Source organism: Simochromis diagramma, unplaced genomic scaffold, assembly GCF_900408965.1.
Source record: "Simochromis diagramma unplaced genomic scaffold, fSimDia1.1 OVJJ01000361.1, whole genome shotgun sequence".
In the NCBI taxonomy this organism is placed as follows: domain Eukaryota; kingdom Metazoa; phylum Chordata; class Actinopteri; order Cichliformes; family Cichlidae; genus Simochromis; species Simochromis diagramma.
The window spans coordinates 6206271-6222626 of NW_024386860.1; the positions used below are offsets into that span (position 1 = coordinate 6206271).

At 39.3% G+C, this 16356-nt stretch overlaps 1 protein-coding gene and 1 long non-coding RNA gene across 4 annotated transcripts; both read left to right on the forward strand.

Moving 5' to 3' along the window:
• The first annotated feature begins 763 nt into the window (after positions 1-763).
• Positions 764-16156, forward strand: LOC120732473 (roundabout homolog 1-like). Of its 3 annotated transcripts, XM_040030108.1 has the most exons (9): positions 803-1179; positions 2082-2122; positions 2413-2571; positions 2660-2797; positions 5614-5856; positions 14679-14747; positions 14843-14979; positions 15106-15170; positions 15388-16156. In XM_040030108.1, the coding sequence occupies exons 2-9, from the start codon at positions 2095-2097 to the stop codon at positions 15461-15463; spliced, it is 915 nt and encodes a 304-aa protein (XP_039886042.1). In that variant the 5' UTR covers positions 803-1179; positions 2082-2094; the 3' UTR covers positions 15464-16156. The 3 variants fall into 3 exon arrangements, with proteins under 3 accessions (XP_039886043.1, XP_039886044.1, XP_039886042.1); XM_040030109.1 differs by lacking the exons at positions 14679-14747; positions 14843-14979; positions 15106-15170; positions 15388-16156 and adding exons at positions 5941-6027; positions 6140-7708 and having other exon boundaries at positions 764-1179; XM_040030110.1 differs by lacking the exons at positions 14679-14747; positions 14843-14979; positions 15106-15170; positions 15388-16156 and adding exons at positions 5941-5973; positions 6140-7708 and having other exon boundaries at positions 768-1179.
• On the forward strand, positions 7971-11635 carry LOC120732482. Its single transcript, XR_005695586.1, has 3 exons — positions 7971-8058; positions 10679-10759; positions 11290-11635. It is a non-coding gene; the product is annotated as an uncharacterized LOC120732482 (long non-coding RNA).
• Positions 16157-16356: the final 200 nt, after the last annotated feature.

A 16356-nucleotide genomic window follows, 5' to 3' on the forward strand; every position in this document is an offset into this window, starting at 1 on the left:
GACGTGTTAATCTGTCAAAGAAGTGAAGGTTTGAAGGATTTATATCCATCTATCACCAACATACCTGGAGGAAAAATGTTTGTGTTGTGTCTAAATAGAAGAAAATGGACCAGTTTCTACTAATGAGTCCTGCTTTAACTTTTATTATGACATCTGTACCTGAGCTGTACATTTGGAGGCAGCAGGTGCTGTTAAACAGGCCTTTGTGTGTTTTATCTTTGTGTCTCACAGATGGGTGATCTTCAACAATCAGGTGAAGGTGTGCACCACAGAGACCTATGATAGCTCTACCTCTGAATGAGGTGATATTTGTCTTTAAATCCTCTGATTACAAACCTCAGGTCTGGTCAGAGAGCAGGTTCAGTTTGTTTCCTGCGCCTTGCTGAGTAAAACTGAGAACCACCTGAGATCGATCAGACATCTGTTCAAGTTTAACTCACAAATATTTTCAGAAAACCAACAAGACCCACGGCTGCTTCAGGTCCTCTCTGCTTTTATTGGACGATTGGAGTTTGGTGTCATCACTTCAGTCTGACGCCACCTCCTCCTCTGCCTGTTAGTGTGAGGAAATAAGACAAAGAAAGACTTTAACATCCACAATGAGAGAAAATGTCATTTAATGAAAAAGAACTAATGTCTGTCAAAAAAGAGAAAAAAAACAGCAAATCAGCTCGTTTACCTTCAGTTTCTTTTATTTTGAAAACAAATACTTTGTTACTTCTGCTGTGATGAATAAATATTGGTTGTTTTTTCAAACTCTGTGTTCTTTCTATTCTTCCTATTATGACTTCTCTGTTTAGTTCCAAGTTATTTTCACTTCTCTGTTACAGGAATCATTGTGGATCCATGAGTATAATCTGACTGAGCGTGTTCAGCTGAGCTTTTTTTAAGTCACTGTGCAGAACTTTCTTCAGCTTTTTATAAGAACTGCACTGAGTAGAAAATGCCAGGCCTAGATTGCAGGAAAGCGCAGACATGAGTAGCAAACCCACAAAGATCTGGGGTTTGCAGTGGCCTACAACTTTCCAGAGTGCAGCTCTCTCTTCAGATGTCTTCCGCCTTCTACACTTTTGCATCCTTGAGCTCTTGTTTTCAGTGAAGTGAAGCACGGAGAGGATGAAGAAGGACTTTTGCCTTCAATAACTGAACTAAAAGACACAAAATCTGCTCAAAATTAAGGTAAGAGCTCAACTCACATTTTAAAATTGGCTTTTATACTTCAAAATAAATTCATATAATTTAACTCATTTATCCCTGAAACTTTCTGTTTGCTCCGTAATGGAGTTCAAAGTTACTGCAGAGGCACCAGTTTAAGAGCAAATATAGATTAAATGTTTTAAGTGTTTCAGAAATTGTTGTTTGTACGGAGTCGAAGTTAAAAGCTTTTAAACAAAACCGAAGAAAAATGTGCTGAAGTTTGTTTCTGAGCCTTTGATGTGTATGATCATGTTAATTTAATAGGCTTAAAGATGCTTTAAGCTGTGAGTTTAGTTCTGTGGTTCAGTCACTGAGATTGAAGTTTTTTAAATGATAAGTTTGAAACTGAGCTTTAACATTTTTCTTTTTGCCATCAGCGAAGCACCTTATGTGGAGACAGCAAATTCTTGTTTAATATTAATTTTGATGCAATTTAATTGGAAGTATAATGATCTCAGTTAAGCTGTTTTTTAGGAGAATTTATTAATAAGTCAGTTCAGTGGAAAGAAATTTCTATTTTTCTTCTTAAAAACTTCTAATGTCTGATGAGCAGTCAGATAAAGTTACAGCAGATTTACAGGAAACACCTTCACATGAGCTGTTGGTTAGATTAAATTAAAGAGCCACAAGAAATGTTTGACTTTCTCAGTGAGACTCTTTTTCACTTTTTAAGTCCAACACCTGGTTTGATCATTTTTAACATACGACACAGAGAGAGGACGGAAACAGAGCGAGGGCTTGGTGGTTTCTCTGTAAAGTGTTCATGTGAAGAAGAATCTCTCTGTGGCTGTGTGTGAAATGAAAGTGTTCACTTTTAATTAGTTTTCTTGTTATGATGTCGTGTTAACAGTAATGTTCATTTGTGTTTTATTTTAAATCCTCAGGTCGACTTTCAGAATGAAGGTGATTGTGTTGTTTGTGTTTGGTGAGTGAATATACTTGTGAAGACAATATTGTGAATAATCCTTTAAAATACTGCACATGTTGTGGATGGTGTGTGACCTCATGTTTAATCAAACTGAAAAATCATCTATAAATATGGCTGTAGTGGTGTTTTAATCATCTCAGGTTATTTAATGTCACTGCACAAGTTTACGACGACATAAAGAGAATATGACTGGTTTTGTCTCCATGTAGAGACGTTTCTTATATCCTCCTTTAAATACACATTAATACAAGATGTGTATATAATTACTGTGATTGTCTTCTTTTCAGTGCTGGGTGCACTCTCTGCTGCAGGTGAAGATCTCATTGCAAAAGTCGGGGAGAAAGTCACATTGAAGTGTGGGGTCAGCAGCTACACACGCTCTCTGCAGTGGCATCATGGAGCTGACCTTCTTTTTACTGTTTATCATATAGGCTTCACTCGCAAAGGTACTTTAGGATCTCAGAATGCTTAACAGTAAACATCAGTATATGATGATTACATTATATTAGAACATATTTTTATTTTCTGTGTTAGGCGCTGCTGATCTTGCACAGAGGTCAGTCGTGAGACAGACGAATCTGGAAATCTCCAGTGTGAGAGAAACAGATGCTGGACGGTTCACATGTTTGGCAGATGGGACACGTCATGAACATTCACTTTCTGTGTTCTCAGGTAAACAGCAGACCCTGGAAAATATACATTTACAAATAAATGCTCATATTTATTGGAACAGTGATGGGTTTAACATATTAGGACAGTTATGGTTTTGTTTTCTGGATCCTTTCATGTTACACTGATAATCAGGTTAATAAAAATGACACTGCTGTGAAATGAGGGGAAATTTGTTTAATGTGACTGATGGTTCTGTTACTATAACAGGTAAAAGGATATACAACAAAGATATACAATGTATTTCTTACACACTATGTTTTGCACTCAAATTAGACAATTCAAAGCAGCAGAGACCAAAATCCAGATTATACTATTGAAAAGTCAAGCTCAGAGTACTACATTTCCATTAATTCAACTTGATCCTCTCCCAGTCAGCCTTCAGCATCTTTAACAAACTCTGTTGTACAGGCAGCTTTCCCTGTTTGATGTCTCTAATCCCAACGTGGGACACCACTAAAACTTTCTGAACAGGAGAGGAGACACGGGGTGGGCAGGACCACCACAGTCTTAAGTTCTTTTTGTTTTGTTTTTTTTTAGTGAACGGCTGCTTAAACAAAAAAGCTTATGCTGTGTTTCTATATCACACTGATGCCTGTGTAAGCAAATTATGACAGTTAGGGACAAAAAAAAAATACAATTTGGTCTACACTAATTTGTAGTAAAGGAAAAAGACACAAACATCAGCTTGTGACGTAATAAACAGTCCAGGCCGGATCTTTTCTGTCACTAGCTGGGTCACTACTTATTAAAATCCCTCTACAGTTAAATGGTTATCTATGATCAGTGTTGGGTAAGTTACTTTAAAATAGTAACTTAGTTACATTACTAGTTACTTCTATCAAAAGTAACTCAGTTACTTCAAGTTACTCGTTACTTTCAAAGTAACTAGTTACTAGGGAAAGTAACTTTGGTTTTACTCAGAATTCTCTTGTTAATGTGTTGCTTCCATAACTTTGCCAGTCTTCTAGCTTGCTTACTTGCCACAAGTGCACTGTGCCACCTACCAATAGAAAGGAAAAGATAATGTGCATATTTCCACGAGAGAAATCCCACGCCTGGACCGTCATTGACTGCTGCCATGATTCTAGCCTACGTCACAGCATCACGTGCGCCTTTTACATCCAACACAAAAACTGCAGTCGTGGTGCTTTGATTGTACTCAGAACTCTGAAATTCTGCCTTCTGAATAGGAAGATGTAGGTAACACCAGACTGCAGATGAGCTGCATACAGGGCTGGACTGGGACAAAAAATCAGCCCGGGCATTTTTCCACCATTATAGGAAAAATCATAAAGCCTTTGAATGAAAACAAACGCTGTTGTGACAGTGATGTACACTGTTTTGATGGTATATATGCATCAATCTATCAATCGTTTGTTGTAAGATTCAGATAATTATTTTTTAAAAGCTAGACATTTTAAATGAGAATAAGAAAGAAAAGTATTTCTTTGTGCCCCCTTTTCCCTGTTAATGCCCTACCTGGCCCCCCTGGCAAAACTTTGCTAGATCCGCACCTGCACAGTTACCAGCTGTCAGCTACCTAAAAAAGGATCCTGGTGTTATTTGTCTCTCAGAAACAGTTCATAACTTCCCTTCAACTCATTCATGTCACCTAAAAGGTAAACCTGTTTCTCTATCACCTGTTCAGCTCTGATGATTCAGTAAGGACATCTCCTGGTATCATCTTCATGTTTCCCTCTCACCAGATAACCAAACGATATCATGACCAGCAGCTTATTTGCAGCTGTGGCTCCAGCAAACATCAGCTGATACTAGAAATTAATATTAAATAAATTCTAACAACAGCTGACCAAGCATAAACGTGCTGCTGTTGTTTAGCGCGACATCCGCTGGTTTCCTCTTTCTGGCGCAAAGTGGGCGATAAACAAACACGAGAGAAAAGCCGATCAGCTGATCATTGATCAGTTTCATGATTGAAGTAGAAACGGGAGAGGGAGGGGGGAGAATGAAAGAAGAAGAGGCAGGTGTGCAGCAAAGACACAGAATAACTCCAGCTTTGTGCCTTTTTCATTGTAGCTGAAGTCGGGGACAAACTGTTCCTTTTCACCTCAATAAGAAACGCGTAATATTTTCTCTGAATACCAGACGGGATGGTTGGCAACTCTAATAACTTATGAACAAAATAAAGTTTCAACATCATTAACTTCATAGCACCCACCCAGCTGTATAGAAACTCTGTCATGCTAGCTAGCACGCAGTACGGAAAAAGTCAAAATAACGAAAATAAACTCCACCTAAACTTGGTTTATAGCTGACCCAGAGAGACTGCAGGTCATAACTTCTTACCTGAAGTTCAGTTCACACTTGGACCGGCAGCCGCCTCGGGTCTCTTTTCCTTCTGCGTCCCCTTTCCTTCATCCACCTGCTGGCCTCCACCACTTGCTAATGTTACTGAATCTGTGGAAGCTCCGCGATAGCCACCAGACAAAGTAACGAGTAACGACCCTATCTAAATCCCAGTAACGACTAACGCGTTCCTGATTTTGGCATAATAACTAGTTACTGTGCTCGTTACCACAATAATAACGTAGTTACTGTAACGCGTTACTTAATAACGCGTTAGTCCCAACACTGTCTATGATATTTACATATCACCAAAAATGTTCCAATGTGTGAAAGAGTTACCACTTTTCCTTTAATACTTAGTGTAATATGCTCTCATTCTTTTCCTCTCATGTTATAAAGCTTTGTCATGTGTGTAGCGAGTTTGGATGAAGCACTTTGTTCAGCATGGTCTCCCTTTCTCTTTGTGATTCTCACTGTATCTGTTATTGTCCATCTTTTCTCCTTCTCAGTTTTGGTCTCTGTCAAACCCTCTGCTGTTCTTAAGCTGAACGATGAGGCAACGCTCCAGTGTGAGGTGAAAGGTCAGCACCATGGTTGTGAAGTGAAGTGGCAGAGTCCAAATACAGATTCTCCCACAAATCCATCAACAGTTCAACTGAAACCTGTAACAAGCTCACATAACGGGGCCTGGCAGTGTATCGTCACCTGTGGCAGCAATAAGTTTAGTCAGAGTCTGACCATCACAGTTGAAGGTAATACACAGGTACTAGGAATGAAGACCTTTGTGTGCATATGTGGTGCAAAGAAACATAAAGATGTGTGTTTTTGTTCTTCAGAGCCTCCAACTACAACAACTCCACCAACCACCCGTAAGAACATCACATTATTTGTAACGACTGTTCAGAAGACAACATGTACAACATGTGCGTCCAGCTTTTGCAAAGTGTCTGCAAATTGGATCAAAGTGATCCTTTGCTGAATGTGTAACTCATTCTTGTCATTCTCACTTTGTCCAATGATCTGTGTTTCATTCAGGTACTGCCAACGATTGCCCACTGGGACTCTCCTGTTGGATGTGGATTGCAATCGGAGTCTGCTGTCAGTTTGGGATCTTCCTGATAGTTTGTGTCATTGTCTTGTGTAAGTGTATGAGAAGAAGGAGGGCATGTGAGGAAAGGCGTTTATCAAATATTTATGTGTAGAGTTGATCGTTGACGATGAAACAAAAAATGGCTTAAGTCTAAATGACTGTCTCAGATTGAGTATTACACTCTTCAGTAAATTGGTGCAGATGTACAGATGAAATGTTCGGTTTGTTTCCTGGACCTCGCTGAGCAAAACTGAAAAGTACCTAAAATCTGTGAAACATCTGTTCACACTTTACTTGCAAATGACACTTTATTGCCAAAAGTGTTCACTCGTCTAACTTCATACACATATGAACTTGAGTGGCATCTCATTCTCAATCCTTGAGGTTTAATATGATGTAGGTCCAACCGTGGCAGCTTAAACTCTTATGGGAAGGCTTTCCAAAGGTTTAGGAGTGTTTATAGGAATTTTTTGACCGTTCTTCCAGAAGCACATTTGTGAGGTCAGACACTGATGTTGGACTAGAAGTCCTGGCTCACAGTCTCTGCTCTAATTCATCCCAAAGGCGTTCTGGCAGGTTGAGGTCGCGACTCTGTGCAGGCCAGTCACGTTGTTCCAACAGGAACAGGAAGAGACCATCCCCAAACTGTTCACACAAAGTTGGAAGAATGAAATTGTCCAAAATGTCTTGGTATGCTGAAGCATTAAGACTTCATTTTATTAGAACTAACCAACTGAGCCCAACCCCTGAACAAAAGCCTCACACAATAATCCCCCCTCCACCAAACTTTACACTTAGCACAAAGCAATCAGACAAGTAGCGTTCCCCCGGCAACCGTCCATTGCATTGTCCAGATGGGGAATCTTGATTCGTCACTCCAGAGAACATGTCTCCACTGCTCTAGAGTCCAGTCATAGTGTGCTTTATGCTGATCTGAAGGTCACATGAAGGTTGGAGGTCTGTAGTGATTGACTCTGCTCTGTGATTTTATGTGTCCTACATCTTCATGGCTGGGGTTCTGTTATTCCACTTTGGTATAATGCCACTAACAGCTGACCGTGGAATTTTTAGTAATGTGGAAATTTAGAAATGGAAGTGACCAAAACATCTGAATTTAATGATTTGGATGCTTGAGTGAATACTTTGAGTATAATATTAAGTCCCAAACAAGAGCAACATTTCTGAGCCTCCTCACATCCTGTCTGTTTATTTCCACTGCCATAATTTGTCACTGCTTCCTCTTCTTTTATTGGACGATTACAGCTTGGTGTCACCATTTCAGCAATCAGCCTCCTCCTGCACCTGCTAGTCTGAGGAAATAGCAAAATATCCAAACAAACAAAAAAACAACAACAGAATAACAACAAAAGTGTGTTACAACAAAAAAGCACCAACACAACTTGTTTTTCTTTGGTTTGGTGAGATTTGAAGATTCTTGTTTTGTCTTGTTTTTTATTTCAAAAATAAACGCTTTGTTACTTCTGCTGTGATAAATAAATGTTTTTCTGTCAGGCTGTGTGCTTTTTCAATTTTTGTTTCTGATATTTTTTTCTACTTTTTTCCTATATGATGTCAAAAAGAGTGGATAATGTTAATGGTGTTGTTAATTTCTCAGCTATATATCTTTATCTTTGAGCTCATAAGCCCCACCCTTTTGCCTTTCTTCTCTTGTATTTGTCAGCGGCAGCCAATCAGAAGGTTTTCTCATGGAGGGTAGGGCTGAATATTAGATGAAAATCAGATAAATAAGGCTCACCTGTCAATTGATATGACCAGCTGGTGCCTTTTGGGGAAGTTTTAATGGACTGTGTGACTAATATTCTCATAACTGGTAACCAACCCAAAAGTCTGTGCTTCAGTTCAGGTGAGTGAAATTCGAGTGTTTTATTTGTTTATTACTTGGAACTCAGGATGTGTGGGACTAATCATCGATGTTGTCACTAGTCAGTCCCAGATTTACTTCCTGTTCAATTTAGTAGTTAAAATTTATAATTAATTGTCCAAAATGTTGGCAACACTCTGCCACCAGATGAAGCATTGTTGACACATGCCAAAAATTTGTGAATCAAGGCCTGATCTTTTTATTAATACTATGTGTTAACCAGTGGCAGTTTTTGTTATGGGTGACATGGGCTGCTGTTGCCCAGGGCAGCATTGTGGTGGGGTCACATCATGGGCATTGGCAAAAAAAGTTGCTCACACACATGCTGCCCTGACATCATGCCAGCACATTTTGGGAGTATCATAGGCACCGATTGGTTTTCCATAGCCCATTTGCAGGGAGTAAGGGCGCCCTGCTGCTGCTTGCTGCACAGGGAGGAGAGGGGCACAACCACTATACCTGCAGAGGGTCAGGCAAGTCCTCCTCAGGAGCACTGACAAGGAAGACAAGGAAGCTCCTGACAATGCATGGAGGGTTTCACCCCAAGTCTAGCACCCTGAGGCTGTACGCTAAACGGAAGGAAGGAGGCCGTGGACTAGTAAGTGTCTGCACCACAATCCAGGATGAGGCAACGAACATCCATGAATACATCAGGAGGATGGCCCCAAAGAAGAGGAGGAACCATCATGGAAGGACAGGCCCTTCACGGCATGTACCACCAGCAGATAGAGGAGGTGCCTGATATCCAGAAATCCTACCAGTGGCTGGACAAAGCTGGACTGAAGGACAGGACCGAGGCACTAATCATGGCATCACAGGAACAAGCTCTGAGCACAACATCCATAGAGGCTGGGGTCTATCACACCAGGCAAGACCCCAGGTGCAGGATGCGTAAAGATGTCCCTGAGACAATCCAGCACATAACAGCAGCGTGCAAGATGCTAGAAGGAAGTGCATACATGGAACGCCATAACCAAGAGGACGGCATAGTATAGAGAAACATCTGTGCCGAATACAGCCAGGAAGTCTCAAGGTCAAAATGGGAGACGCCCCAGGGATGGTGGAGAACGAGTGTTTATTGCAGTGCTAAAATTTTAACTGGATTTTCATTCTTTACATCCTGTATTTTTGTTTGTTTTGTTTGTTTGTTAATTAGTTAAGCTTAAATTTCAAAACTTACATTAACTACTGATTTTTATCTACTGTTCTGATTTTATCTGTTTTGATTTTACATACTGTTTTGTTTTGTTTGTTTGTTAAGTGGGTTAGAGCTCTGGGTAGCTCCCCAGCTGGGTCTAGACTGGGTCTAGAGAGTATTTTAAATTCAGGGAATTTAAAATAGAAAGTAGCTCGTCCACAGAAGGACTGGTAGCTCCCCTTACGATAAGGGTTCAGATCGCGCGAACAGGTGTGAAATGTGTGTGTTTAGTTAGTTTGTTTGTTTGCTTGTTTTAATCAATTTTAAATCATACTTTTTATTTGTTTTTGTTTCTAATGTCTCTGTAAAGCACTTTGAATCACCTTGTTGTTGAATTGTGCTATACAAATAAATTTGCCTTGCCTTGCCTTGCCTTGTATTTATTTTTATTCTGGTGTAGAGACAAATATCATTAATAACTTGTATATTTTGAGCATTTTAGGTGCCTGACTACTGCCCTCTGTGTGCCATTTTATGTGAGTTCCTAACTCCTTGAATATTTGCAGTGGAGCTAGTGACAGCAACGTTATTGCAAATATCAGACACAGTGTCTGCTTTTATGGGAAACACAGCAAGTTTAAAAGTACAGGATTTACATTAAAATCATTTTTTACATTATGTAAAATAACGAGCAATTGTTCACTGGTGAAAAAGACGAATGTGGAAACTTGGAGCAATTTGATAAAATCTACAAATCGTCTTTGGAGGTCATAGGAGAAACAATATCAGTATAGTGATTACAAAGACATGAGGTTGTGAACATTTATTCGGTTTAAAAAAAAAATCCTTGGAGATGGAGATGATCTGCTGTAAATACCCTGAAAGGAGCACCTGACAGAAAAACAGGGGATCAGCCATTTTTCCATGTTCATATTTGTTATTAACAAATCAGCCCTGGTTGAAGGGACATTGCATAGTTTTACTGAAAATTTAAAAGCAACTTTAGTGAAATCATTGCAAAAGAAAACAAAAACATTTTCTCCTACAGGAAAAAAAATAGATGACTTCCTTACAGACGTCCAAACTGCTTTTTATATATGTGCTTGCTCAAATATCAGGAAAGAATTGCATTAAAATAAAATGAGGTAACCTTTGAGCTTCTTCAGCAGGGGGCACCATACTCCACATCTGCTCTGACAAAACTCATTTCACGGCTGCTGATGTGCACAGTCTGACGTGTTAATTTGTCAGAGAAGTGAAGGTTTGAAGGATTTATATCCATCTATCACCAACATACCTGGAGGAAAAATGTTTGTGTCGTGTCTAAATGGAAGAAAATGGACCAGTTTCTACTAATGAGTCCTGCTTTAACTTTTATTATGACATCTGTACCTGAGCTGTACATTTGGAGGCAGCAGGTGCTGTTAAACAGGCCTTTGTGTGTTTTCTCACTGTGTCTCACAGATGGGTGATCGTCAACAATCAGGTGAAGGTGTGCACCACAGAGACCTATGATAGCTCTCCCTCTACTGCAGGCTGAATGAGGTGATATTTGTCTTTAAATCCTCTGATTACAAACCTCAGGTCTGTTCAGAGAGCAGGTTCAGTTTGTTTCCTGGGCCTTGCTGAGTAAAACTGAGAACCACCTGAGATTTTGTCAGACATCTGTTCAAGTTTAACTCACAAATATTTTCAGAAAACCAACAAGACCCATGGCTGCTTCGGGTCCTCTCTGCTTTTATTGGACGATTGGAGTTTGGTGTCATCACTTCAGTCTGACGCCACCTCCTCCTCTGCCTGTTAGTGTGAGGAAATAAGACAAAGAAAGACTTTAACATCCACAATGAGAGAAAATGTCATTTAATGAAAAAGAACTAATGTCTGTCAAAAAAGAGAAAAAAAAACAGTAAATCAGCTCGTTTACCTTCAGTTTCTTTTATTTTGAAAACAAATACTTTGTTACTTCTGCTGTGATGAATAAATATTGGTTGTTTTTTCAAACTCTGTGTTCTTTCTATTCTTCCTATTATGACTTCTCTGTTTATTTCCAAGTTATTTTCACTTCTCTGTTACAGGAATCATTGTGGATCGATGAGTATAATCTGACTGAGCGTGTTCAGCTGAGCTTTTTTTAAGTCACTGTGCAGAACTTTCTTCAGCTTTTTATAAGAACTGCACTGAGTAGAAAATGCCAGGCCTAGATTGCAGGAAAGCGCAGACATGAGTAGCAAACCCACAAAGATCTGGGGTTTGCAGTGGCCTACAACTTTCCAGAGTGCAGCTCTCTCTTCAGATGTCTTCCGCCTTCTACACTTTTGCATCCTTGAGCTCTTGTTTTCAGTGAAGTGAAGCACGGAGAGGATGAAGAGAGAATTTTTGCCTTCAATAACTGAACTAAAAGACACAAAATCTGCTCAAAATTAAGGTAAGAGCTCAACTCACATTTTAAAGTTGGGTTTTATGTTTCAGAATAAATACAAAGGAGTTAACTCGACTATCCCGGAAACTTTCTGTTTGCTCCGTAATGGAGTTCAAAGTTACTGCAGAGGCACCAGTTTAAGAGCAAATATAGATTAAATGTTTCAAATGTTTCAGAAATTGTTTTACGTACGGAGTCGAAGTTAAAGTCTTTTAAACAAACCTGAAGAAAAAATGTGCTGAAGTTTGTTTCTGAGCCTTTGATGTGTACGATCATGTTAATTTAATAGGCTTAAAGATTCGTTAACCTGTGAGTTTAATTCTGTGGTTCAGTCACTGAGATTTAATTTTTCAAATGAGGCTCACAGAGTTAAGTTTAAAACTGAGCTTTAACTTTTTTATTTTTGGCGTGATTAAAGCACCTTATGTGGAGGCAGCAAGTGTTAAAATTCATTTTGAGGCTAGTTAATTGGACACATAATGATCTCAGTTGATCTTTTTTATAGGAGAATTAATATATACATTAATATATACGTCAGTTCAGTGGAGACAAATTTATATTTTTCTTCTTAAAAACTTCTCATTTCTGATGAGCAGTCAGATAAAGTTACAGCAGATTTACAGGAAACACCTTCACATGAGCTGTTGGTTAGATTAAATTAAAGAGCCACAAGAAATGTTTGACTTTCTCAGTGAGACTCTTTTTCACTTTTTAAGTCCAACACTGAGTTTTATCATTTTTAACATACGACACAGAGAGAGGACGGAAACAGAGCGAGGGCTTGGTGGTTTCTCTGTAAAGTGTTCATGTGAAGAAGAATCTCTCTGTGGCTGTGTGTGAAATGAAAGTGTTCACTTTTAATTAGTTTTCTTGTTATGATGTCGTGTTAACAGTAATGTTCATTTGTGTTTTATTTTAAATCCTCAGGTCGACTTTCAGAATGAAGGTGATTGTGTTGTTTGTGTTTGGTGAGTGAATATACTTGTGAAGACAATATTGTAAATAATACTTTAAAATACTGTGTGTGACATGTTTAATCCAATTGAAAAATCATGTATAAATTTGGTTGAAGTGGTGTTTTACTCATCTCAGGTTCTTTAATGTCAGTGTACAAGTTTACGACGACATAAAGAGAATATGAATGATTTTATCTCCATGCAGAGACGTTTCTTGCATCCTCTTTTGAATAAGCATTACTAAAAGATGGGTATTTGTTAACTGTGATCATCGTCTTTTCAGTGCTGGGTGCACTCTCTGCTGCAGGTGAAGATTTCTTTGCAAAAGTCGGGGGGAAGGTCACATTGAAGTGTGGGGTCAGCAGCTACAGACAGTCTCTGAAGTGGCTTCATGGAACTGACGTTGTGTTTACTGTTGATCAGAGAGGCTTGTCTCGCAAAGGTACTTGATTATCTCAGAATACTTAATAGTTAACATCAGTATATGATGATTAAATTATATAAGGACATATTTTTATTTTCTATGTTAGGACCTGCTGATGTTGTGCACAGGTCAATCGTGAGACAGAACAATCTGGAAATCTCCAGTCTGAAAGAAACAGATGCTGGACAGTTCACATGTTTGGCAGATGGGACAGATCACAAACATTCCCTTTCTGTGTTGTCAGGTAAACAGCAGACCCTGGAAAATACACATTTACAAATAAATGTTCACATATACTGAAACAATGATGGGTTTAACATATTAGGACAGTTATGGTTTCATTTTCAGGATCTTTCCACGTTACACTGATAATCAGATTAATGAAAACATCACTGCTGTGAAATGAGGGGAAATTTGTTTAATGTGATTGATGGTTCTGTTACTATAACAGGTAAAAGGATATACAACAAATATATACAATGTATTTCTTACACACTATGTTTTGCACTCACATTAGACAAGTCAGAGCAGCAGAGACCAAAATCCAGATTATACTATTGAAAAATCAAGCTCAGAGTACTACATTTCCCTTAATATAACTTAATCCTCTCCCAGTCAGCCTTCAGCATCTTTAACAAACTCTGTTGTACAGGCAGCTTTCCCTGTGTGATGTTCTCTAATCCCAACGTGGGACAACCACTGAAACTTTCTGAACAGGAGATGAGCCACGGGGTGGGCAGGACCACCACAGTTTAAGTGTGGCCCAGTCCGTCAGATGAGTGGGAAGCATTGGAACACACATACACACATACTCAGGGCTCTAGAATTACATCCATAACTAACTATTACAATATAGTTATCTTATTAACCCTGTAAACATAATTTACTTAAAAATTCACTTTAGCTAGATTGCTGCTTAAACAAAAAAGCTTATGCTGTGTTTCTATATCACAGTGATGCCTGTGTAAGCAAATTACAACAGTTGGTGACAAAAAACAAATACAATTACACAAACTAATTTCTAGTAAAGGAAAAAGACACAAACATCAGCTTGTGATGTAATAAACAGTCACCAGCTGGGTCACTACTTATTACAATCCCTCTACAGTTAAATGGTTATCTATGATATTTTAATTTCACTAAAAATGTTTCAATGTGTGAAAGCGTTATCACATTTCCTTTAATACTTGTTAAAAACTGTCATTGTTTTTCCTCTCATGTTATAAAGCTTTGTCACGTGTGTAGCGAGTTTGGATGAAGCACTTTGTTCAGCATGGTCTCCTTTTCTCTTTGTGATTCTCACTGTATCTGTTGTTGTCCGTCTGTTCTCCTTCTCAGTTTCCGTCTCTGTTCATCCCTCTGCTGTTCTCAAGCTGAACGATGAGGCAACGCTTCAGTGTGAGGTGAAAGGTCAGCCCCAAAGTTGTGAAGTGAAGTGGCAGAGTCCAAATACAAAGTCACCCACAGATTCATCACCAGTTCAACTGAAACCTGTAACAAGCTCACATAACGGGGCCTGGGAGTGTATCGTCACCTGTGGCAGCAATACAGTTTAGTCAGAGTCTGACCATCACAGTACAAGGTAATACACAGGCACTAGGAATGAAGACCTTTGTGTGCATATGTGGTCAAAGAAACATAAAGATGTGTGTTTTTGTTCTTCAGAGCCTCCAACTACAACAAAGTCGCCACCCAAACCGAATGGCAAGAGTGAGAAAACCTGCAACCCAAACTGTGTGTACAGTTTATCACGACTTCTGCTCACAGAGATCCTTCACTGAATGTGTATCTGACACTTTTAATGCTTCAATAATCTGTTTGGCTTTCAGGCGGTAACGATGATGCTTCACCGAGGCTGTTGGGGCTCGCCTGGTGGGTGTGGGTTGCCATTGGTGTTGGCTGCCTGGTTGCGATTCTCCTGATGGTTTGTGTCATAGTCTTGTGCGTGAGAGTCAAAAGAAGGAAGGTAAGTGAGGAGATCCATTCATCACATCTTTATGTGGTGCTGTGATGACTGCAGATGAAACAAAGAAGAATGGCTCTCTGTAGCAAACAAAAAATGCATTTTTTTTTCTTCTCTTGTTTTTTATAGAAGAGATTTCTGAAGATGAAGGGCCAACAACGACCCAGGCATAAGAAATACTGCCAGTGTGACCAGTAAATGTTCTTATTTTACTCCAGTCTCATAAAAAAAATCCCCTTTTACCCCCACTTCAGCGATCTCTCTTCACTTTACAGATGCTTTCTAATAGACTCTATTCACTTTATACGAATGACTGTTTGACCTTCATTTTCACAGTGGCTTTTACCGAGTGCTCCATTATTATGTTGTAATTAGTGTGAAAACTTCTCCTCTTTGCTCTCTTTATCACAGCCCAACAGCTGCAGCAAAACCGAAGCAAGGACGCCGGAGAGAGAAGCCATCAGCCCTCCCTCTGCACCCCGCCTAATGGAGTGACATGAAAGGCAGATTGAAAGGAGGGGAGATGCAGGAGAATAAAGAGTGAAAGAGAGGAGGGGCAAGGAGGAATAGATGGAGATAAGGAGTGAGTGATGGAGAACCCCAGTGCGGACACGGCGTGAATGTAAATTAGGCTTTTAATGCAAATAAAAATTCAATGTAATGATGTAGGAACTTTTTGTGTAGGCGTTCTTTCTGCAAGTATAATTCCCGTCTGAACACTGTTTGTCCTAAACATTTCACCCCTCCACCCCACCTCCACCCCTCTCCATCCACCCACCGGATGTCCTTGGACTCTCCTCCCAAATCCTGTCACCTGACTCCCCGCGCTCACCTGCATGTCTCCAGTCAGTGAGCCGTGACATCCTCGGCTGTTTTCTTTGTCAGATTGTCAATCTTCCTCCAAGCGTTGTTGCTTCTTTTTTATTTTATTTTTTTGTGTGTTGGCTTTTTTGTTTTTTTGGCCTGTCTGCCTTTTAAGCACAATTGTAACTAAAGATCTGCACTCGTTTTGCCTCAACATTTATACGTCATTTTAAATGTAACGCATTTATCGAGCTGATTAAAGAGAATGTCTTTCTTGTGTTTTTCTGCTCATATGTAAGATATTTCTTTTCTTCTTGTATTGCTTTAAAATCAAATGTTTATTTTTTCCATTCAATAAACTTTTACTTGACGACAACATTTGCTCATTTATTTCTATCTGCATGTCACAATCACAGGGTCACATAACACCGTCAGACTGCACATACGCAGTTCGCTGCAAATCCTCAGTGTTAAGTAACAAAATAATTAAAATACTATAGTTTAAGAATTTTACACCCTTGTTCTTTTGCACTTCTCTGCTTTAGACCATGCCTACACTGGTTTCAAAGCTCACGA